The sequence below is a fragment of the Vigna umbellata genome, chromosome 5 (genome assembly GCF_029865625.1).
Source record: "Vigna umbellata cultivar VRB3 chromosome 5, Vumbellata_1.0, whole genome shotgun sequence".
Taxonomy (NCBI): Eukaryota; Viridiplantae; Streptophyta; class Magnoliopsida; order Fabales; family Fabaceae; genus Vigna; species Vigna umbellata.
Window position 1 is genome coordinate 16,033,756 of NC_142169.1, and position 26,207 is coordinate 16,059,962.

Consider the following 26,207-nt stretch of genomic DNA (forward strand, 5'->3'; position numbering starts at 1 on the left):
TCACACTTATATTTATATGATAATAGCTAATCCTTAAGCCGTTTACTGACTACGAATGAATCTTGAAACCAACCAAAAAGATAAAACTATATATTCCTTCAATTTATTTGAAAAAGAAAAAATAAAGTTTGCAACAGTACAAATCTTAAGCAATCTACCAGAGTGCTGCGGAGTTATTAGACTCGAGATTTTCATTTATTTCCATTTTCATAATAGCTACTTTCAAACTTTTTATAGCATTATTAATTACAAGTGTGTATAATTGTGCTTTAAAAAAAAACCGATCCCATAGTTAAAAAATGGAAGCATCATAATAATAGTTTTCCACCGTGGTTTTCCTTGCGCGGATTAGCTTTGATAATAAGGATTAAGTATAGTACTTCCCATAAAGAAATTGGACCGTGGTTGGTATGTTCTTAATGCTGAGGCAGAAAGCCTAGCCATGACAAGGCTGTAAACACCTCCCACATCTAAAATTGTTAACCTTAAAGCAGTCCAAGTACAGAAATAAAATGAACATAAAAATGTCAAAAATTGACCAAATAAAGTAAATAATTTGTCAAGAATTGTGATTTGGCCAACTCCCAAACAAAATGTCACGCAAGCTACTCTTCTAAGTCTACCTTGGCGTATACAGGGGGGACACCTTTCTTGGAACAATCTCTTCGATCTGCTCAGCTGACAAAATGGATGTCTCGCTTTCATAATTGCCGTTTTCCATGTGCTGGTGTAACTGCAACAAGAAAAGGGTCAAAAGCATCAAATATATTCATTTCTACCGCTTCAAGTAAGTAATTTTCAAAACTCCTGAAAAAGATTGTGAAGCTTCAAAGCCATATGCTAAGCAACCCCGACAAAGGTGAAATACATATTTACATACACACACACACATATATATATATAGGATTCGTATAATGTGAGAAAACTGAGTTATTGAGAAATGTATTTGATGTGAATCCAACCAATGATTTGACGTGACCATGAACAACAAGGATTTACTTGAAAAACTTGGAGGACCTATGACAAGAACCAGAGCAAGGAAAGCAAAGGAAGTTCTTCAACAAGTGTTGTCCATATTAATTGAATACAAGACCAATTTTTAAGGAGAAAAGGCCAAGATGATGAATTGCATTATGGCCCAAATGGAAGAAAACTAAAGCTCCATTTTACTGCTGTTTTATTTTATAAGTTAGTTTGTTTTTAAAATAGCCCAATCTTTGTAAAATTGGCTCACCAAATTATGTCTTTAGGCCAATCAATTAGCAGGCTTTAATTTGACTTTATTTTCAAGTTGTAATAAGGGCCCAATTTGAAAACTTAGACATAAGCTTAACTATTTTCATCAAATGCACAAGTCAGATTTTTTATGCAAAGAAATTAGGGTTTTATCCCTTCTATTTTAGTGAGAGTGATTCTCCTAAGTTCTTGAGTGATTCAAGAATCCTTGGCTGTATTAAAGGACTTTCCATCCTTTGTGATTTGGCACTCAATTACGGGAATAATATGTAAGAAACTAAGATATGTAAACTTTGAGAAATGGTTTGGTAGCACATAGACTGACGAGGAGATCTCACTGTTATAAGAAAATAAGATATGCAATCTTTATGAAAAATTTATAAATGATTAGACATGAATCCCTAATCATAGTCCTACGATCTCTTAAGCACATCCAAAAAATATTGAGACCAATTAGCAGCAGCTTCTAAATATGAGGTTAGGTGCACTAATACCAAATACTAAAATCCCTATATTAGGTGTTGATAATGACGATAAAGTGTTGCAAAATGTAATTAAAATTCAGCGTTGGTGGGTCACAATTGATTACCACTGTTATATTTTTCTTATTGAAAGCAATATTTAAAACGAATGTTCTTATTGAAAGCAATATTTAAAACGAATGTCCCTGTACTTTGAAACGAGTATTTACCTTCTCAAGGATTGCACATTGATCGTCCAAGTTAAACTTGCGCATGTACTTCAGCATCTCTAGTTGCTGTAAATTTTCACGCTTTCAGTAATAGTAGTGTAGCAAGTACCAAAGTATTTATCAGAAGTCAAATAAATTTTACCTGTTCCTGTAACATTTGTTGGTTGAGCAATTTTTCTGCAAATTCTTCTTCTTCAAGCTCTGCTTCATCGCAGGCAACCTCTTCTCTGCCAAAAGTCATTTGCCATTACATAACTATATTCATCCTTCTTCCAAATAAAGTCGTTTAAGTTATTTTGTGTAGGGACAAAAGAAAAGGCAAGCATTAAATCAGAAAATAGGGTTTAGTAGCTTTCAACAACGAAGTACATTTTTGGGTTAGATAATATTTTAGCTATAAGTTGCTTCCAACCTATTGTAAATTAATTAAAACACGTATGCTGAGTGCATAAAAAACAATCAAAGCTAAGTACACCAATAAACATTATCAAAATGCTACCATAGACTGAATGCTTGTTCCTATTTATGTTTTGAGAAATAAATGGTCTTTTATTTCAAAAGCTCGTCTGAAAGGCAACCAAAAAATAAAAGATAATTATTTCTCCAAAAGAAGCTAATTCTTAATGAAAATCCAAAGCACATAAAAATATTTAACATCAATTCCACGCTAGACTGCAACGTTTATGGCTCCAAAGAATGCTTTAAACTGAAATTCTGATATAAGCACGATATTAGTACCAAAGGTTTACTGCAGAAAAAACACAGAACTTGATGGACTTCTTTAATCAAGAAGTCAATAACACGTGATTCACACATAACAGACCCAAACACAATGAATAGCCTCGTCTTATTCAATGAATTGAAGAATACAATTGTATCGAAAACACTCAAGGAAGCCAAACCTCCCTCCACTGGACTAAGTTCCAGTAAACTCAACAAACAAAGAATACAGAATGAATCCCTCCCTTTACAACTAACTCTTTATTTATGCTCCTCTATACCTCTAACTAACTGCTAACTAAACTCTCTGCTTCCCGCCTTTATTCTTTCTCACATATACTTTTAATCCTCTATCAGAACTCACTGGTGAATTTAATCATTTTGAATAAATGCACGTAGATTCAATCATGTATTTAAACAATGACATAAATTCTCATTTTCTATCACCAAAGATAAAACTGTAACCATGTCTGCTCAAAGCAGAGATGGAAACTAAATTCCTTCTCATGAAACTGAAAGGAACATAAGCAGCATATGGTTTCCCCAAACTTGTACATCCCTATAAAGAATTCACAGCATGAATAGTGGCACCTAAGTTTAACCACCAAGTCTTTGGAAGAACATCAACCACATTAGGTTCAAGGCAAGTTAGAACTAAAGAAATTACCTTGTTTTCCTTGTTTCCTTTTAATATAAGAATCTTTCCCCTTGTGACCTTACTTCTTGCAATTACCCATAATTTATTTCTTAGTGGGCTTCCAACAAGTTGTGCCACCTTTTTAACATTCTTCTTCCCTTGGAAAGCAAATTTCTTAGCACCTTCGAAATTAAAACACCTTGATCTTCCGTGCTCTTGAATCTCTGCCTTCAAAGTTTGACATCGAGAAGACTTCATACAATATTAAAAAACATGAGAGGCAAGGGAATGGACAAATTGCTACAGTCACTCAAGAGGAAGAATCAACGAAAAATCCAAGACTGGGCATCCAACTTGCCACTTCTACTTCAGATACTATTAAAGGTGCTGCTAGGACATCTAATTTCAAATGGAAGAATGTAGAAATGGTGTCACAACCTGCAGAGTCCCAATAACAAATACTTTTAGGGTAATTGCAAGTATGGTTACAAGGCCGAAGATTGCTATATTCTTAAAAAGAGACAAGAAAAGGAAGGTCATTCCATAGTTCTAACTGTTGAATCTGATGTGATTGATGTTCCTCCGAATTCGTGGTAGTTAGATTTCCTATTCATGTTGTGAATTCTTTACGGGGGGGAGGGGGATCACGTGTCTAGGGAAACTAAGTGTGATTGTTAAGGATGGAGCTGAAGTACCTGTAATGACACAAGAATTGTTTCTTTATGTTTACCTTTCGGGCACACTTTATTGTTGATAAAAGATGTTTATGTACCTAAAGAAATCTAACTTTGATCCATGCCTTAGACAGATGTAATTATAAATATATGTTAGATGATGGAAAACACAAATTCATGTTAGTGGGAAAATCTTTTTAATTATTATTGTTATACGTGCTCCAATTCTCTCTGTCTTTGTATTTAATATGATTAAATACATTAATTGACATCAGAGACACCTTAAATACACTTTTGTAGTTGTAAATTTCTAAATTGAACAATTTATTTTCACTTTTTTATTACATACAACATTTATATTATATATATGAAATTTAAAGTTGATTGAGATTTTATATTTGTTAAGACTTAATTATCAAAATGCAGTGAAGAACATTGACTTTCGTTGGGTAAAATAGAGAATTTACACTTTCAAAAAACGCCAAAAGTTCTTTTAGCGAAGATTTGCATGTTGTGATTTTGCTTCGCTGAATTATATTTCATAAAGTTGATTGGTTGTTTTTTACCACTTTCTATGGAATCACATTGATATTGTAATTATAGATTATTACTAATCCACATTAACCATTTTAACACCCTCTAACAGGAAAAAAAAAATAGATATCCCAGTCCGTCTGGGAGGACTAAACTATCCTCTGTACAAATCCTACGTAAATAAATTTCCCACCTACACTCTTTTCTTGCATCCCTATATATCTCAATCGTCCCTGATCTGTCTCCTAGTAACTACTCCCTTGCCAATGCTAACTTGGAGAACTGATTAACTGCTTCTCTTTAATGTAGGAAATGGCCATTTTTATAAATGTGTGTTCTAACAATGAAGAGAAAACGTTAACAGGTTAAGTGGTTGAAAACTACATAAAAGAGAGACAGAGAGAGAACTTACTTAGAAAGGAATTTATAAAACTGAATCATCAAATCCATGTCATTCTCATATACAGTACTGACTTTTCCCAGGCACGAGATACCAAATCTTGGATCTGTTGTGTAAATTATGAAAATAACAATGTTTAAGAATTAATTACTGTCGAGTTTGGTTATGCAATAAAACAGATTCTGCAAACAATCATTTCAGATATCATAATGCACAAGTTCAACCCACACCTATCCTAAACTAAAATGGTAGGAAACGAACAGTCATGTACAATAAAAGTTTTTTAAGAAAAAGCCATTCCCATCAAAAGTGAAAACTGCAGTTTTTTAAGACTTTATTTTAGGGAAGAAACAACATTCAACCTTAAATTCCAACCAAGCTATAGTCCCAATACTACATCCAGCAAAAGTAAATTCATAAACTAATCTGCATTGGCATGTCTAGCTGGTTGATATAAAAGTATCGCCAACCATGTATCTAGGGTCAACTCTTTTTTTTCCAAGAACAAAGACCAAGAGAATGAAGCACAACACATTTTACCATGAAAAGTTCTAGATGATTTAATCCATTATGTGTTTGATTCTCTTTATGGATGAAAAAGTGAATAACCAATAAACCTCTAGATGGTTTTGCATCTAGGGAAAAATAAACCACAATCACGGATGCAAGGAAACAGATCACGGACGATTGATATATAGGATTGTGAGTTTACACAAAAAGTGTCAAGATGGCACAAATAATATGAAAAGTAAGGCTCCAGAGCTACAAAGTACAGACAATTAATATATCACAATAAAACCGACATACCAACACCCATCTCCGAAAATATCTCTTCTTGTATTGCAGTGGTCACAGCAACAGCCTCCTGCTCATTAGTTATGAAATCCAGGAAATGACAATGAAATTCATTACATACTAACTTTTATCACATAAATGCAAAGGGCAAAAGCTTCATTTTACATCGACTTGCTACTTAACTCTATCAAGCATTTAGGTGTCTTTCCATAAAACTAACCCCACATACACAGATGCTAATAAAAAAAGGATAAAAAGTGCACAACAATGCCCCATGTGGTTTGTGATGGCTGATAAAAAAGGGCAATCCAAAGCACCAGATCCCCCAACTAGTGAAGTCTAAGAAGGGTAGATATGTGTAGCCTTATCCCTGCAAGCAGAGGGGTCGTGTCCAGAATTTAAACCTTCAAACCTTATTGTTGCACCAAGATTTGCCCTCCTCTACTGACTAATCAAACAATAAATCAGAAAGCACAGACAAAGGTTATAGTTATCCAGCTCAGCTGTCACGTTAATCAATTCAAATTGGAGGAAGAGACTAACAAGGAAACGAAGTCAAATTCTGTCAACGTTCCTACATAATCATTTTACGACAATAATTAGGTTTGGGGACATTATGATTTTGGCATTTTTCATCAAAATTAGAACATAACCTCCATACCCAGCACGGATCTTCTATTACACGATTTATTTAAATTAAACTCTAATCTTAATTAAAAAGCAATACAAAAAAGTCAACTAAGTCTAAATTTTTTGCAATTAATTTCCCTCACAAACCCGTCTATTATTTCTTAAATCAAGGACGGCTAAGGGAACTAAATATGTGATACGATGAGAGAAGCAAAGTCGCCTTATATTGAAGATAAGGCCATTTAATCAGACTTGTAAGACATAAAGGTGAAAAGGGAAAAACGACGATAAAGAAATTCACCTGTTTATCCTGTACAGCCCCAGAAATCTTTTTCTTCACATCTACATATACAATAGATTGCGAAAATCAAACGCGAGCAGCAATCAATCATTCGATAAGCAGAAGAACAAAATAGGGTTACGAAAATAGAGTACCAGGTTGAGAAGTAAGGAAACTGAAACGATCGAAAAGATGGAAAAGTTGCTCTCTTGTTAACATCCCAGTACTTTGCGTCCCAGATGCCATTCGTAACGCTCATAAACACGGTAGAACGAAGATATACCAGCCTGGCGAGTCACTGTGCAACTAAACCGATACGATTAATGGCGAATCACGGAGCGAATAAGCTTAAGTTCGAACCTTTCCACACATTCATACTTTTACTTTAGATAAACATGGTCTCGAATATCATATTTTACCATTAAAAGTAAATACAAATACGTAAAATGTTACCATTTTCCTTTTTTCATTAACCTCGGCTAATTTATTATTAAATCAATAAAATGTCACAGTACAGGGAAACTGAAAGTATATTTTATCATTCCTCAAAGAAAAATCAGAAACAATAAAAAATTTCTAAATACTACCACTAAAAACAAAATAAGCCCATAAACTATTTGACAACGGTAAAAATACAGTGAAATATTACTATGATGAAAGACGAAGGCTAACTCCAATAAACTAAAAATCTTCATCCATCTTGAAGACGTGGGCATCACCGTTACCGTTCAAGCTGGACATAACTGAAGCCTTCTGGTACTCCCCCACGCGCTTCTCGAAGAAGTTGGTCTTCCCCTGCAGTGAAATCAGCTCCATCCAATCGAATGGGTTCTGTACATTGTACACCTTCCCGCACCCAAGCGCACCGAGCAACCTATCAGCAACAAACTCAATGTACTGACTCATCAAGGCCCCGTTCATCCCCACCAACGCACAAGGTAGCGCGTCGCAGACGAACTCCCTCTCGATGTCCACAGCATCGCGCACGATCTCCCTCACGCGCTCCTCGGGGAGCTTGGTCCGCATAATAGAGTAGAGCAGGCAAGCGAAGTCGCAGTGGAGACCCTCGTCGCGGGAGATGAGTTCGTTGGAGAAAGTGAGTCCAGGCATGAGGCCCCGTTTCTTGAGCCAGAAGATGGAGCAAAAGCTTCCGGAGAAGAAGATTCCCTCGACGCAGGCAAAGGCGACGAGGCGCTCGGCGAAGGACTCGGAGGAGTCGATCCAGCGGAGGGCCCAGTTGGCCTTCTTGGTGACGCAGGGAATGGTGTCAATGGCGTGAAAGAGACGGGTTTTCTCTACGGAGTCTTTTATGTAGGTTTCGAGGAGGAGGCTGTACATCTCGGAGTGAATGTTCTCGATAGCGATCTGGAAGCCGTAAAAGGCGCGGGCCTCGGAGACCTGGACCTCCTTCATGAAACGGCCGGCAAGGTTTTCTAGTACGATGCCGTCGGAGGCGGCGAAGAAGGCGAGGACATGGGTGACGAAATGGCGCTCGCCGTCGGTAAGAGTGTTCCAGTGACTGATGTCCTGCGAGAGGTCCACCTCCTCCGCCGTCCAGAACGAGGCTTCTGCTTTCTTGTACATTTCCCAGATTTGAGGGTATTGGATAGGGAACATGCAGAATCGATCAGGGTTAGGGGCCAAGAGAGGCTCTTCTGGAATTGAAGGCATTTTGGGATTGGAAATGGGGAGAAAGAAAAGGGTTTTTTCTTTACAGAATTGGGGTTTAGGGTTTGAGTTGAACAGAGGGGAGTGGATGGTTTATATAAGGAGGTGATTGAAAATTGGAGCGGGGAATTTGAAAATTTAAGGTAAAGCTTGCGGGAGAAGATTGGAGGTGGGAGAGGGTAGTTTGGGGATTTTGCAGGGCGTATTGGAGAAGCTTTGGTTTTGAAAGAGTGTTGCGGCGGGAGGGAGGGATTATTGTTTTGGTGGGAATTTTGGGTTCGCGGGATATTTGGAGGGTTTGAAATTGAAAAGAAGAGTAATGGGAAGCCGTTTTGGTGAGGTAGGAGGAGGGGTGAAATTTGAAACCCACGTGCTTCCGCTGTTTGTATTCTTATGTTCTTATCCGTTAAAACTCAACAGTATCCACGATTTTAACGCTGCCCGTGCTGTCCGTACTTGGGTCACACAATACACGTGTCTACACGCTCTCCAGAAGGGGATTTACAAGTCAGAAAAATCTTAGATATTTCTGTTAATCATTTACCTTTATTTATTTAAAATCTATTATTTAGTTTTTGTTTTATAATGTTTTTATATTTAAATATTTAAATTTATTGTACTAATACATAGAAGTAAATATTAAAAACGAATCAAAGACCTTATAATAAATTTAACGCTTCGCAAGGTTAAAAAAGATCAAAGAATTCTAAAATTATTTCTATTAAAAGTTTGAAAACTTTTGTGAAATACATTGTATAAAACATAAATCTTAAACTTCTTAACAAAATCATGTGTTAGAATAAATCATTTGAAGAATTAGTTAGAACAATGTTGAATGAAACTTTATTAATAAAATACTTTTGTTATATTTTATTCTATATATAAAATACATTAATAAAAAAAATAACAAGAGTCATCATTCTTATAGGACATATACAATGAAATTAGAAAAAAATTTCTTGTAAATTGTTATTTCACTCTTTAGTAATAAAAGTTATAATCTGATGAGTATAAGAATGCAACTAATCCAAAATGCTAGATTTATGAAAAACTATGGAGGAGATGATATTATTAATTTTTTTCATAAAAATATCACTATAATCCAAAAGACAAAAAGGGAAAAGATTAAGACATGTTTGTTTATTGGTGTTTTACAAATTATTCTCACCATAATCATGAGTCATCCAAAGAAAAATTAAATTATTTGAAAGGACAATATATGAATGAAAAAAAATTGAGATTATTTGAAAGGACAATATAAATGGAACAACAAGATTTGAGGCATGAAAGTGTTAAATTTGATATGAAAGTTTAAGCTCCAAAGGATAAAAAAAATATGAGACAATTAAGGAATTATCAAATAAATTGTTGAGTATGGCTAACAAGATATCATGATTGAGTAAAGAGTTTCCAAATTTTAAACTTGTGGAGAAATTTTGGTGGTAGTATGCGAGAGATACGAAACTTCTATTACTTTGTTGGAAAACACATTATTTGTCTACAATTACCTTGACAAAAGTGATACAAGTCTTACAAAGCACAAGAGAAACGAATATTAATAAGAAAAGATTGTGAAGTATGAGATATTTTACTTCATATTGGCAAAAATGCTTTCAAAATCAAGAATTACAAAATAAACAAATACAACCAAATCGACCACCCATGGGTTTCTCCATCTTGTCCCTATTATAAGAAAAACAATCACTAACAAACAAGTCTTGATGAGGCTAGATGCAAAATGTCAAAATTGTTATCAATCTAAACATATGGAAAAGATATGTAAATCCAAACATCCAATAGGATGTCAAGATTGTAGAGGACGAATCAAAGGAAGAACTCCTTTTTGACACATCATGCGTTACACCCAATAAATATACAAATCATATGAAAGGATAATCAATTATAATCCCAAATAATCGATTATTTTCGAGATAAAACTCAAAACCAATGCACATATAATTGATTATAACTAATGATAATCGATTATTTTCGAATCAAAACACATCCTGGATAGAATTCTGTAACGTGTGAGAATAAAAGGGCCACTGCAGGGATAGAATGGGCAAGGGAAATGGAGGCTAAGGATGAGTCAGTTGGGAAATCAAGCCACATGGCACCGATAGCAGAAGAGAGTGGCAGACAAAGGCACGTGAGAGAGAGAACGGAAAATACAAGGTTGAGGGATTTTCTGTGGGGAAAGAGTGGGTACAAAAAGGGGGAATTAGTTAGCATGGGAGGGAGGCAATGATTGGAAATTCTTCTTCTCTCTCTAGGACGTATTCCTTCATTGTTGAGACCAACTTTGGGTATTGCAGCTTTTGTTAATTCTCTGTGATACCATTCGAACTCACAGAAAAGTAAATAAATTCTGGAATAGACATTTCTAATTCTCAATTTTTTTGGTGCCTTGCTCTGTTTCATATTACTGTTACATTGAGTATCTTACAAACTGGTGCTTTCATTGCCATGGCCGAGGCTTCATCTTCAAATGACCTTAAGCAGATCCTAGAGCTCATGCAGAAACGTGAACGGGAGCATGCTGCAGAGATGCAAGAGCTTCGTAATGCCATTGAGGATTTGAAGGAGAATATGGCACATGGAGGAGCGAACTCACGGCATGTTCATGGACCGTTTCAGGTCAGAAATGTTAAGCTCGATTTTCCACGTTTTGATGGTTCAGATGTGCTACAATGGATTTTTAAAGCGGAGCAATTCTTCGACTATTATGATACTCCGGATGAACAGCGGTTGACCATAGCAGCAATTCATTTCGAGAAAGAAGTGGTGCCGTGGTATCAAATGATGCAAAGAAATAATCCCATTGTTTCATGGAACACCTTGGTCCGTTCATTAGAGTTGGAATTTGGCCCTTCACCCTTTGAATCACCTAGATCTACCTTGTTTAAACTCACCCAATCCACATCTGTTAATGAATATTATGTGCAGTTTACAGCTCTTGCTAATAGGATTTATGGTGTTAGCAATGAAGCCCTTCTAGATTGCTTCATCAGTGGGTTGAAAACCGACATTCGTAGAGAGGTGATAGCTCAAGCACCAAACACAATCCTTAAAGCCATTTCCCTAGCCCGACTGTTTGAAGAGAAATACACCTTCAAACCACGACCATACAACCCAAACACTTCCAGAAATGCCACCCAAAACACATCACCTACCACTACCCAATCTTATAACAATCCACCACAACAACCCATTCTTCCTACCCCGAACCAAAGGCCTTTTCCCCAAAACTTCCGTCCCAATAATATTAAACGCCTGTCACCAGCAGAAATGCAATCACGTAGGGAAAAAGGACTGTGTTATACATGCGATGAGAGGTTCACGGCAAACCATAAGTGTCCAAATCGCCAATATACATTTTTACAAGTTGAATATGATGAGGAGGAGCAGACTGATACGGAAATTCCTGCATTAGAACAGAACTTGGAACACCATCTCTCTCTTAATGCTTTAAAGGGTGTTACCGGTGTGGGAACTATGCGCTTTCACGGGTCATTACAAGGCCTGACTATTCAGATATTGTTGGATAGTGGGAGTTCTGATAATTTCTTGCAACCACGAATTGCTCATTGCCTCAAGCTGTCGGTGGAGGATATGTCATCGTTGCAGGTCCTGGTAGGCAATGGAAATGCCATGTCTACCGAAGGGGTTATTAAAGAAGTCCAGGTTAAGGTGCAAGGCCATACACTTAAACTTCCAGTGTACCTATTACCAGTTTCTGGTGCTGATATGATATTAGGTGCTGCTTGGTTGGCTACTATCGGACCACACATTGCAGACTATCGTTCACTCTCCTTAAAGTTTTATTCGGACAAACAACTCATTACATTGCAAGGTGAGCCACCAACTCTGCCAAAACCAGCAGAGTTGCATCAGATGACTAGATTATGCAAAACTGATGCCATTGCAGAACTGTTTACATTACAATTAACTCAACCTCTAACACTAGAGGATGATGACTTGGTTATCCTAGAGCATATTGACCCTGACATTGCACTTCTACTTCACACATACAACATGATATTTGCAAAACCGAAGGGCCTTCCCCCAAATAGATCTCAAAACCACCGCATTCCTCTCTTGTCGGATGTGAATGCTGTGAGAGTGAGGCCATACAAATATCCTCACAGTCAGAAACAACAAATTGAGAATATGGTGCAACAAATGTTGGACGAAGGCATTATTACCCATAGCACCAGCCCCTTCTCTTCCCCAATTATTTTGGTCAAAAAGAAAGATGGTACTTGGAGATTTTGTACTGACTACAGAGCACTGAATGTTGTCACAATCAAAGACAAATTTCCTATCCCAACTGTTGAGGAGCTACTAGATGAATTATTTGGTGCAAAATTCTTCTCTAAGTTGGACCTCAAATCAGGCTATCACCAAATATTGGTTCATCCTGCTGACAGATTCAAAACTGCCTTTCGAACTCATCAAGGCCACTATGAATGGCTTGTCATTCCATTTGGATTAACAAATGCACCAGCAACTTTTCAAGCTCTCATGAATGACATATTTAAAGGCCTTCTAAGGAAATTTATCTTGGTTTTCTTTGATGACATACTTATATATAGCCCTTCATGGTCTGCACATATTAGTCACTTGGAAACAGTTTTGCACATCTTGAAAGAACACACATTATATGCCAAATTATCCAAATGCTCTTTTGGTCTTTCTCAAGTGGAATACTTAGGCCACATTGTCTCGGGGAATGGAGTAGCAATGGATGCTAACAAGGTTCAAGCTGTTTTACAATGGCCCTGCCCTCAGAGCACAAAACAGTTGAGAGGATTCCTTGGTCTAACAGGTTATTATAGACGATTTATAAAAGGGTATGCTGCACTAGCTCATCCCTTGACCAATCTCTTGAAAAAGGATAACTTTCAATGGACACCACATGCAACTCACGCTTTTGAGGCCTTGAAACAAGCCATAACCACTGCTCCTATATTAACATTACCAGATTTCACCAAAACCTTTGTCTTGGAGACTGATGCATCCGGTTTGGGGATTGGTGCAGTTCTAAGCCAAGACAAGCATCCTATAGCATTCTTTTCAAAGAAATTATCTTCTAGGATGCAACACAAATCTGCTTATACCAGGGAATTTTATGCAATCACTGAAGCAATTGCAAAGTTCAGGCATTACTTACTGGGTCATAAGTTCATCATTCGCACTGATCAAAAAAGCCTCAAAAGTCTAATGGATCAATCCCTCCAAACCCCTGAGCAGCAGGCATGGCTCCACAAATTTTTGGGATATGATTTCACCATTGAATACAAACCAGGCAAGGATAACCAGGCTGCAGATGCCTTGTCCAGATCCTTTTTTATGGCATGGTCCAATAGAGAGACTAACTTGATGTCCAAAATTCAGAAGGCCACACAGCTCGATCCTCATCACCAAGCTATTATCCAAGCTTGCGTAGCAGGGAAACCACCTAATAATCATTACTCCTACTCTGATGGACTCTTACACTGGAAGCACAGAGTGGTAATCCCTAGAGATGCGGAAATTATACAATTGTTGCTCAAGGAATACCATAGTTCAACAATAGGGGGTCATGCTGGCATAACTAGAACCATGGCTCGACTGTCTTCCCAGTTTTATTGGTCTGGCATGCTCAAAGATATCACTCACTATGTCCAAGAATGTCTTATCTGTCAACAAGCTAAATCTGCCACCACCCTTCCAGCAGGGTTACTTCAGCCACTCCCCATTCCCCATCAAGTTTGGGAGGATATAGCCATGGACTTCATTACGGGTCTTCCACCTTCCAATGGGTATACCGTCATCATGGTTGTCATTGACCGGTTATCTAAGTATGCTCACCTTGCTCCCTTGAAAGCAGATTATACTAGTAAGATTGTGGCAGAATTGTTCATTAACATAGTTGTCAAACTGCACGGGTTCCCTCGAACTATAGTTTCTGACAGAGATAAGATCTTCATCAGCCACTTTTGGCAACACCTCTTCAAGTTGAGTGGCACAACATTGAACATGTCTACAGCTTACCACCCGCAATTAGATGGACAATCAGAAGCCTTGAATAAGTGTATAGAGATGTATCTTAGGTGCTTTGCCTTTGATAATCCTAAGACATGGACCGGACTATTACCATGGGCAGAGTTCTGGTACAACTCAGCATTCCACAGCAGTCTACAAACAACACCATTTAAGGTGGTGTATGGAAGAGATCCCCCGGCCATAATTAAATACACCATGGATCCTAAAGACCCTCCATCCATCCAGGAGCTCTTAGGGGAACGGGACAGGGCTTTGACTCAATTGAAGAGACAACTTCTTAAAGCCCAGGAAAGAATGAAGAAATATGCTGATAACAGACGCATGCATAAAGAGCTGAAGGTTGGTGATTTTGTTTTGGTCAAACTCCAACCTTATAGACAACACTCCATTACCTTACGAAAAAACCAGAAATTGGGACTAAGATATTTTGGCCCATTTCCAATCATCGATCGCATTGGCTCAGTGGCCTATAAACTTTTATTGCCTGAGACTACTAAAATCCATCCCATCTTCCACATATCTCAGTTGAAAGAATGTAAAGGTCCCCATGACATTGTTTATGTTCCACTCCCATTGACTACACTGCCCGAGGGTCCCTTGTTGATGCCTCAAGCTATCCTTCAGAAACGTAACATAATCCGCAGGTCCAACAGCATTTCCCAAGTCTTAGTTCACTGGGCTGGGTTATCTGAAACAGAGGCCACATGGGAAGACCTTAAAGAATTTATCAAAGCCTACCCTGACTTTAACTTTAACCTTGAGGACAAGGTTAGTGTTGATGGGGAGGGTATTGTAACGTGTGAGAATAAAAGGGCCACTGCAGGGATAGAATGGGCAAGGGAAATGGAGGCTAAGGATGAGTCAGTTGGGAAATCAAGCCACATGGCACCGATAGCAGAAGAGAGTGGCAGACAAAGGCACGTGAGAGAGAGAAAGGAAAATACAAGGTTGAGGGATTTTCTGTGGGGAAAGAGTGGGTACAAAAAGGGGGAATTAGTTAGCATGGGAGGGAGGCAATGATTGGAAATTCTTCTTCTCTCTCTAGGACGTATTCCTTCATTGTTGAGACCAACTTTGGGTATTGCAGCTTTTGTTAATTCTCTGTGATACCATTCGAACTCACAGAAAAGTAAATAAATTCTGGAATAGACATTTCTAATTCTCAATTTTTTTGGTGCCTTGCTTTGTTTCATATTACTGTTACATTGAGTATCTTACAAATTCATATGTTCAAAACACACATACATAAACCTTAAACCACGGGTGAACATATCCAACACATCATGCATGTATTCAAGCATCACATACCCTTATGAACAAACCTTAATACATACATTACATCACTTGAATCATCCAAAACCCATCATTATGCAGATTACAACCTAATCAAGCACAACATACTACATATGACCATCATACCACTCTTCACATATTTTTGTATGGTAAACCCCCAAACAAAATATCTTTGTCCTCCATTAGCTTCAATACATATTATCATGGGAAAACCCAACAAAACCATACATACTTTCATAGGGAAACCCAACACAAACACGATATAAATCTCATTATCATGCAGAAACATCCATTATACGTGCATATACCCTTACCCAACAATAGCAATAGGTAATCATAATCGTAATCGCGTAGACATGTATTAAATTAATAATTTCTATGCAAGAAAATCAATAGTACATAGCATACAACAAACAATGAAAACAAGGTAAACTTTCTCATACTCAAGAAAATCAAGAATATACCCATATTCATCATACAACAAAACAAAGGTAAGTTTCCACATACCTTGGCCAATCCTAAGGCTTTATCTACAACTTCAAAATACTATCAATCTCCTTTTGCACTAATTTTTTGCAACTCATTTTCTTCTTTCCCAGAACGTCTCTCTTTCTCTCTTCCTCTCTTTTTGTCTCTCTTCCACGTTTGGTTTTAGGATTTCTAAAGATACAAACCCCTTCTCTCTCCTTTCTTTCTCTATTTTATTTTCCAACTTATCTTTTAATTTAAAGATATGTTTCTAAAGCCTTGAAACCACCTATCTCTTACTCTATCATAACTCAAGTAAACTTTTAAAATGCAACTGTCCATCCTACCAAGACTCACTTCACACTTTTTTTAAGTTTTAGTTTAGATATTTAACATGCATCATTTACTTTCTACACCCATTATTAAATTTCTACACCAATTAAGAAAAGGTAAAAGACCATTTTACTCTTAGACAAAATAAAAAAAAATCTAAGTTTCTTTTAAAATTTATTCTCTATGAATTGAACCCACATCCAGTTAGTTCTAGTCAACACTTCTACTATCAAACCAACTCATCACATAGATAATGACACACATATATCACAATCCAATAGACAAAATAAATAAAAAATCTAAGTTTCTTTTAAAATTTATTCTCTATGGATTGAACCCACATCCAGTTAGTTCTAGTCAACACTTCTACTATCAAACCAACTCATCACATAGATAATGGCACACATATATCACAATCCAACAAACATACCAAAACATGTGTTGCACTTTATTAAAATAACATTGAAAAAATAACATAATTATGTTCTAACAAATATGTAGGTACACAATACCTTATTAGACATATCAACTCTTAAAAAAAACATACTCAAGTTTTAAGAATACTTTCTTTCTAAGACCTATATTTTTCTCGAGTGTTACATTATATTGAGAACTTTTTAAAGAGCTCAACAAATCTAGTATTTCTAAAGTAAGAATTGAGAATGGAGAATAAATTATTACAATTAAAGTTCATTCATATATTAAATTAATTTTTTATCTTAAATGTTCTTGAGATTAATCAAAATATGTTAAGTGTTGTTTAATTGTTAGAGAAAGATTACAAATGTCATTTGAAAAAGAAATTGTGTGAGTAAAGATGCAAACAACCTATAAATATTCAAAGTTCTTATGAAATATGAAAGACAAAAAATTTGTTCTGGATTTTACAAAAAAGGAGTTCGTTAGAAAAGATGTAAATATAAAAGAAGGATCAAGACTAAAAGAATATGGACATCTCTTGAAGAAGTTTGATGTCCAATAGAAGGAAGTGGATGGAATATCACATCCTAACATCCATTAATTGCCTAGCGTTACTGTAACGCCCCAAAATTTTGGGTCTCACGAGTTCTTACAAAAATCGATAATTTTAAAACTTTCTTATAGTGCAAAATCGTATTTTTCAAAAACCTCCATAATTAAACATGCTGACTAAATCAAATTGTATTAGTTCCGAAAGCAATGTCCAATTACATATTTTCAAAATAATTAAAATAACCAAGGAAATAAAAATACTCCACATTACATTGTATCAAAAGTCCAATTAAAAGAACTATAAAGAAAACCCAAATCCTTTCTTCGTCATCTCACGAATCTATCATGCCTCTAAAACATCTATAATATCATTTGCTCACGTATAACGCATTATAAAATCATCACCGATAATTTCATTCACAAACACACAACACAAACACCTATAAGGTAAGCTACCGATAAAACAACGATAAAACAAGCTACACACATATCGATTATATCAACATTAATCAAATATCTCATACATAAAAGTAATAACAATAGAATTTCTAATCTTCTGACATGAAAATTTCAATCATCTTAAATTACTCGATCCTCGATGTTATCACAAACATCATAAACATAGACTAACCATATATCCTCTCAACAAAACATATGCTAACTACACCCACCACATGACACCATAACTATCAACATAACATTCTCTAAAGCATCATTATCATTACGATCATCAACACACGTACCTCCATCATGATAACCTCATCATGAACCCCATTACGAGCACCACAATACCACAAACACTATAGTAAAAAGAATCAGTGACACTCTTGTATCCTATCTCACCAGTTTGTAGTTGCTCCTACAAACCATCTATAGCCCCCTATGCTCGAGTAGCCCTGCAATCTAGCTAAGGAACATGCCTCCTACCATACAAGGATAAGGAAAACACCATCACTCCCACACAAGGAAGTTCAATACTCGAACATCATTATCTTTTCCACAACTATTTGCCAAAGAAAATATCCCTCCCTTTTCAACAACCAATGCCAAAGGGAGTCACTCATATTCGTAGATAATCTTAGGATTTGCTAGGTACAAGAAGTAGACCTTTCCTCCACTCTTATGCTCATCAACCACACACTCAAGTACATCCCAACACTCACTCATGCTTCAATCTCAAACACAAGTCAAAACTGACCTTAAACATAACTATTAATCTCATTCTTTGATTATCACCATGTTCTACAACTCCTTAAGCTTGGTCTACATGCATTCTTCATCTAATTCACCATTTTAAACAAAAATACATTGAGATAATCTATTATCATAAGTGATAATCGATTATTCTCGAGAAGTTCATAGTTACACCAAATACATTATGATATAATCGATTATTCTAGTGGTTCTAACACTTTAAATTTCCATATTCATCACATATGAAAGGATAATCGATTATCATCCCAGATAATCAATTATTCTCGAGATAGAACTCACAACCAATGCACATGTAATCAATTATCTATTATAATTAGTGATAATCGATTATTGTCGAATCAAAACACCTCCTAAATAGAATTCAAGTATTCAAAGCACACATACATCAACCCTAGACCACGAGGGAACCCAACACATAATGCATGCATTCAAGCCTCACATACCCCTATGAACAAACCCTAATACATACATTACATCACTTAAATAATCCAAAACCCATCATTTTGCAGATTACAACCCAAACAAACCCAACATATTGTATATGATCTCATACCACTTTATTAAAATAACATCAAGGAAATAACATAACTATATTTTAACAAAAGATGAACACACACACAACACCTAGTTAGATATATAAACTTAAAAAGAAAAATACTCAATTCTTAATAAAACTTTATTTTTATAATCCTTATTTTCTCGGGTATTACAGTTACTACCTAGAATGCATAGTGATAAATATAATGAGCTTAATACAAGAACAAACACATTGAAAAATATTAAATTGAATAAAAATGTGACCTTATGGAAGAAAGAAAAAAACATAACTTATAAGAAAAAAGAGGAGGAGAGAAAGGAGGATAATCAAATTTTAAATTTTGAATTAAAATAAAACAGAAAAAATGTTGAAAATATTTACTTAATATTTTTTCTATTTAAATTTCTATTTATGAAATCTGTCCAGAAATATCATTTATATAAAGTTAAAAACATATATATTTATTATTTAGATTTAAAAAATCAAAATTAAAATATTATAAATATTTGATATTTTGTCACATTTTTTTTCTATATATAATATATATAAATAGAATGAAGTAATAAATTTTTCCTATAACATATTTGTTGCTCTCACATAAATTATCTCAAGAATGTGAAGTGTACTGTGTCCTTTAATGGTTTATATTTGCTTTTTGTCGATCAATGTTAAAGGGTATATTTATTGAGATAATAATACTATTTGGACATAGTTATATAAATATATGTGGGTTTAATTATGTTTTAAAATCCCAAATTTGGAAATTTTTATGAAATTGTGATTATAAAATTACAACATTATAAAATTATAAAATAAAAAATTATAAATTATAAAATTTTAAAATAATAAAACAATAAAATAACATGTGACGATAAGTTTCTTAACAACTGCATTTCTCAGTTAAAAGAAAATTTTAATTTAAAAAATATAAATTTATTACATACACAATAAACTAAAAAAAATTATTAAGGACTCAATTAAAAGTTTTGAAATTTATCGAAAATTTAAAACATAATTAAGATATATATAATATAATATTTGATCCTTCAGGTAAAGAAATCAATTACTTATATAAATTTTTACTAATATTTGTGATTCTCGTAAAACAAAAAAAAAAACTTATACCTATAACCAAACTTTAGATTTTTGGATATTTTAGAAAAGTATTATTAAATGAAGTAAATAACTTATTGAATGTATATTTATTATTATCCTCAATATATGTGTAAACACTTAAATCTGAAATTGAGACCTAGGAATATGTTTTAGGAATCTGCAACAATTTATGATTGGATGTCTATTTCAATTAATCCAATTTTTATTGTCTGGCAAAAATTAAGGAGAAAATGTGTGGTTATAGTCTGAAAAACAAAAGGTCTTATTGTGGTATGTGAGGTATTGAGAAAAGCAGTTATGAGGGTGACAGTAAATAGTTGAGGTAGTTGTCTATTGCTTTTACTGATGTCTCTTCCATTTATAGCAGCGATGAACGTTCGATGATTAAATGTGCAACCAACTGCATTATGTTGTCTTACCTACACCCTCAACTCCTCCTCTTTATGCTTTTCTTCTCATTATTTTCTCTTTCAATGTTATGCTAACATCACCTTGTACTATGGCTACACTCAACTCTCTTAAGCTTTGTGCTTGTGTTGCATTGATGATGGTCGGTGTCTTCTTTATCTCTGCTGAATCAACACTTCTGGTTTATTTCAAGCGTGTTCCTCCACCTCGGTCTAGGTCTCCCAATGCAGTTTTTCAGTATCTAGTTGAGGGGTTGGATGGTTCCAATGCATGTAAGAGAAACACCTGCTCATTTTCATGTGAGGTATGAAATTCCTCTTCACCATTTTTACATTCCTTTGTAAGTTTATCTGGGAGTGAATGGTTTGCATGGACATGGTTTACTATAGTACACTAGTAACACGTTTTGTTTTGATCCATGTATTGTCAATGATTTGGCTATGAAATGTGTACTTTTATTTGCTACTGAATTGTGAAATGAGTTTGTTGATGTTCAGTCCATTTTGCTTGACAGCTTGATGGCAAAGTTTACCCTTGCCAGGATAATGGCATTTTGCTAACCAACTTAACTCTAAATCATGAGCATAGCTTTCTTCTCAATGTCAGTACAAACAAAGGAGAAAGAAATTCATCACTTTACTCATGGTTCATTGGTGAGCTCAATTTCTTTCCTTCCTTATCATCCCATTAAGTCTGATTCTCTGGTAATGATACTAAACTTCAGTAAATCCTTTTGGGGTTTTGGTAATGATTTTCTTTTCACTGAACAGATACAATACCCCCAACTGCTGCCGTTACTAGTAAACAGACCCATACAAATGGACAAAGGATAGCAATTGATGTCACGTTCAGTGAACCGTGCACTGGACTAGGAGGATTTCATTGCATGAACTCATCAAACTGTGATGTAAGTTGGTTTCTATTGATGAACATTGTGTTAAAAGTATCTATGATTTGCTATGTAATTTTCCTTGAAAACGTTGACAACATTTTCACTGTGGTTTAACATGCAAGATTATGGTGGCTGGTCCTGCCCAAGTGGATGCATCTTCTTTACAAACTATTAGATCAGGAACCAAATACAGCCTTGAAGTGATTATCTCCTCAAAAGTTACTTATGGGCGTGTAGTAATCACAATGGCGGAGAATACTTGCACTGACCAGGCTGGAAATCGGTTCACAAGGACCAATGATTCTACTTTGACTATTCATTTTGGTGAGGTTCTGATTGCCATTTTCAAATCTGTTATGAACAAAAGAATATTTTAAGGGCACTCATACTTTCAAATGGTTTGTCTTAGATAGAAGACCGGTGATGGTGGACTTTTGGACATCTGTTCCATCTTATGAGTTGAAAATTAACGGTATCCCAAGAACAGTAGTTGCAACAAGCAAACCAGAAGACCTGATAATTTTCTTGGACTTCAGCATTCCTATAAGAAACTCAACTAAACAAATTCTAAATGCACTACATGTTAACTCTGGTGTTTTAACTCCTCTCCATGGTAGAAGCAATGGAGCCCGCAGATTTAGTTTTGAAGTAAGAGAGAAAGTGTTGTTTCATATACTTAAGCAGTTTTCTTACCATGAACACTGGTAGAAGTCATATGCCAACAAAATTAGAATAGGAATTGAAAAATTCTTAATATTTCATTCCTTTTTATTAATTAGCCTCGTTTTGTAGCTCAAGAACACGTCAAGAACTGAGATTGTCACAGTTGAATTACAAGCTGCATCCATACTTGGCAGGACAGGCACTCCTCTCTCTCCTGTTGCTCCTATTACATTCCTTTATGGTATGTTATAATCTGTACTTACCCTATCAATAATTATTTCTCTTAATAACTTAAACTTTAAACCAAATCCTAATATTCTCTGTAGATTCCATGAAACCCAAGGTGGTACTAAGGACTAGCTCTCTCACTGAAACAAAGGATTTCAACATCAACATAATTGCTGAGTTCACAAAACCAGTATTTGATTTTGGGGCATCTACTGTAGAAATCTCTGGGGGAAGATTGACAAGGCAGGTGTAGCAAACTAACAATAAGCATAGTATTGACTACAGATAGTTTTTGCATGATGGGTCAACACATAAAGTCCAGTTATGAACATTATATTACTGTCTTTGCATAATGTCTCAACACATAAAGTTTATTAACATTATATTTCATTAATGGTTTAAGTAATGTAAAACATCTAAACTTTGTTTGTTTCATGCAGGTTTAAGGAACTATCAAGGGCTTTATACTCATTGAGTGTCCAGGCAGTGACAAAGGAGGTGTCAGTTACCATTCCTGCAGGGAAGGTAACTGATATTTCAGGAAATGAAAATTTGGCATCTAACCAGCTTGATATCAAGCATTGTATGAATATCTCTTTTTCCTTCTATTTATTTCTTATGATAAATGGCTATTATATTATACTTCCCTTTTTATTATTCAAAAATCAAATGTGAATTGTTTACCAAAGCATCAATGAATGATACTGAGAATCAGTGAACTGTCACTTGTCCAGCCTATTTAAACCAATATATTTACTAATTCAAAACCAGTGAGAATCGATTCAAAACTTAAGTAAAATTCGTATTTACCTAAGTTAATAGCAGAAATACATGCTATTTGTTTGTATCTAATACACATTTCATATAATCAGAATTTCAGAATATTATTAGAGTGAACGTGCATAGACTTATGCTTGTTCGCTGTGTTTTTTACTCAAACTCTAATATCGTATCTTTAGATTCCACCCCTGCAATATCCATTGCACTGTACTCTTTTATCAATGCTGGAACAATAGCAACATCGTTGGTAGCTGCTATGCTTTCACTTTCCTCAGCAAATTTAGAAGCATTAAGCATTCTTGCTTTGGGAGGTCCAAGCAGTCCTGTTTCCTATCCATCCATTAACCTACAAGTAAGTAAAGAAACTAATGTATGGTACTATAACAAACAATTCTTTTTTCAATTCCTTAGAGTTTTTGTAACGCATACTCCATCTATTTGCAAGGGCTATCTTAAACATTTCGAACCTTTTTCAGGGAATGGTTGGCCACCTGCAAGTCTTTGCCCTCACAAGTTGGTTTTCAACAAATCAGTATATCAAATACTCTGAGACAACAAGAAATCTGTGGTGGCTTATACCTCATCACAAGCTTCCCTGGAAAAATTATGACACTTGGTTTTCTGTCTGTGAAAGAGAGAAACTTGAAGGGAGAAGCATTGGCCTGTATTCAGGAGAACATTCTTACAACAAAGATAAAAAACACAGTGACTTAATGAACTTGTCTTATGTTGATCACAAGCTATCATTTCAATCTGAAAATACCACGATATATGGTCGGCTTCATAATCGGCACGATATAAGTAAGACAAGTACACTGTATGGTCTACCTCTCAATTCAGTCGAATATTTCACTTATTTCTTGGTGAGTTTAACATCAACTTTAAAAGAAGTATGTGAATAGACACTTGTTTGCAACTGATTCAACTGCCTTGTAGAGAGGAGAACCATTGTCTGCTAGCAACATCATCAAAGGAATGGAGAGTTACAAAGGGTAGTTATCCTCACAATCTTTTTATGTTTAAACATTATTAGGCTGACATTCACTCACACACCGAACATGGTCACTTATAAAGGACTTGGACTCAATGATTGTGTTCATCACTGACAGGAAAAATAAGTTTTGGAATTTGCAGGATTTTTAAGAACATTTGAGATCTCTTTTCTTATAAACAGGTGGCAGGACATGGAAATGAACTTATTCTGGCTTGGTGTAGGAGGAGGATGTTTACTTTTAGTTCATGTGTTCATTTTATTCTTCTTAAGACAAAGGACAGGGAGACCACCTCAAGGCAGGTTAGCAGTCCCCAGGTTTCAGCTATTTCTTCTGATTCTCATGCTACCTTGTCTTTCTCAGGCATCAACATTTGTAATAAAAGGTAAGCAACTTGTTATAACATTGTCTATTCCAGTCATCTAAATTACAAGATTAAAACTTTTAATAGGAGTATAGATTCATGTGTAAACTTATTTCATCCCTTGAGACTACATTTATATGCAGGTGGCACAACAGGGGGAATCATTACTGGGGTCTTGTTGCTAGCAGTCCCTGTAGCATTCATCTCTTCAGTATTTCTATTTCTTATTATTGCAATCTACTCTGGAAGTTTTGCCCAATACAATGAATGCAATGAAGTAACAAATGAAGAAAAATGGCACAGAAAATTGTTGTTCTTTTTTAGTGGGAGGCCTGCTACTGGCAAATGGTTTGACAGGAATGGATTACCTTCCTCTTTCCTTTCACGCTTTGGAATTCTATTTGATGATTGGAAGGGTCCTCCAGTATTCATTTTAGGCCATCAAAATGAATCAAATAGCCTAACCAAGTGGACTGAAAGTGGCCAAAGTGAGATCACAAGAACGAAGACAGTGAGTTCAGAAGACAGCAATGAGGAAATCAAAATCTCTGAATTCAAGAGGATACTGGGCTGCATGAGAGCATCCTATATCATCCTTGACTTACTAAGAAGAGTTGGTTTGGGAATAATATCAGTAGCTTACCCTTCAGAAAATTCAAATAAAAGCCTTTTCGCTTTGATAATCACATCAATACAATTCATTTATCTGTTTACCACCAAACCATATATCAGTAGAAGTGTACAGGTTGTGGAAGGTATTTCTCTCTTGTGTGAGGTAGGTGTGTTTGCTATTTTAATCCTACAGAATGGTTCAAATTCAGTTGAAGCCAAAACTTCGGAATTGGTCATTCTGTTTCTTCTGCTGTTTACCTTCATTGCTCAGCTCACCAACCAATGGTATGCTATGGTAAATACCCTATTGAAACTCTCAAAATCTCAGAATAACACTTTGAGACATGGATTAAAGTTTGCAGCCAAGGGACTCATCCTGCCTTTTCTTCCAAGCAAGCATTGGTCTAGTGTTGTATCCACATTCTCCCAACCAGAAACAGACCAGCGTTCAGTCAATCCTATAGGTTCAGGCACAGAATTTGAGAGAAGAAACAGAAATGGATATATGGATCCAATTAGTGCCATGACTGCTACTGTAGTCCCTTTGCAAAGTCCAAGCACACCCAGCCACAATGTCATTGAAAGAACAAATCCTACAACCTTAGAGATAGGTGCAAGCTCTCATATTGAAGTGGAAGGTAAGTGGCTAAAGGGGCACAAGGCTGGGCTTAGAAAAGAGCTAAAGATGTTAAGGGAGCTTGCAAAAGCTAGCTTCTCTGGGGATACCAGGGTTGATGAAGCAAGCACCAGCTACACTTCAGGTGAACAACATTCATCAGGTGAAATCTCTTTGGGTAATCCAAAGCGAAGATATTACTAACACTAATGCCCAAAGGGGTCATATAACTGTTAGCAATTTAACACCACATCCTATTTGAGAAGATTTTGGACAATGCACATTACTTCAAATTGCTGTTTTGTTTAGAGAATCACTATTTGTATAGTTTCTTCTTTAGTTTCAGTGACCTTAACTTGCTTCTAATCAATTTAAATGAGTCACATGAGTCGACATTTCTGCCT

At 35.6% G+C, this 26,207-nt stretch overlaps 3 protein-coding genes across 3 annotated transcripts; 1 reads left to right on the forward strand and 2 right to left on the reverse strand.

Annotated features, from left to right (window-relative positions):
• Nucleotides 1-361: 361 nt before the first annotated feature.
• On the reverse strand, nt 362-6,989 carry LOC124838752 (plant/protein). Its single transcript, XM_047314435.2, has 7 exons — nt 6,753-6,989; nt 6,619-6,659; nt 5,700-5,757; nt 4,905-4,998; nt 2,070-2,154; nt 1,928-1,993; nt 362-733 (listed from the first exon to the last, which is right to left on the reverse strand). The coding sequence occupies exons 1-7, from the start codon at nt 6,841-6,843 to the stop codon at nt 620-622; spliced, it is 549 nt and encodes a 182-aa protein (XP_047170391.1). The 5' UTR covers nt 6,844-6,989; the 3' UTR covers nt 362-619.
• A 126-nt stretch (nt 6,990-7,115) lies between these two features.
• Nucleotides 7,116-8,704, reverse strand: TSO2 (Ferritin/ribonucleotide reductase-like family protein). Its single transcript, XM_047314434.2, has one exon. The coding sequence runs from the start codon at nt 8,266-8,268 to the stop codon at nt 7,279-7,281; it is 990 nt and encodes a 329-aa protein (XP_047170390.1). The 5' UTR covers nt 8,269-8,704; the 3' UTR covers nt 7,116-7,278.
• An 11,964-nt stretch (nt 8,705-20,668) lies between these two features.
• LOC124838758 (uncharacterized) lies at nt 20,669-26,207 on the forward strand. Its single transcript, XM_047314445.2, has 13 exons — nt 20,669-20,960; nt 21,171-21,309; nt 21,427-21,563; nt 21,671-21,872; nt 21,958-22,196; nt 22,341-22,452; nt 22,538-22,682; nt 22,880-23,022; nt 23,399-23,571; nt 23,696-24,082; nt 24,156-24,211; nt 24,394-24,596; nt 24,719-26,207. Exons 1-13 carry the CDS (start codon nt 20,727-20,729, stop codon nt 26,005-26,007), a joined length of 3,459 nt encoding a protein of 1,152 aa, XP_047170401.1. The 5' UTR covers nt 20,669-20,726; the 3' UTR covers nt 26,008-26,207.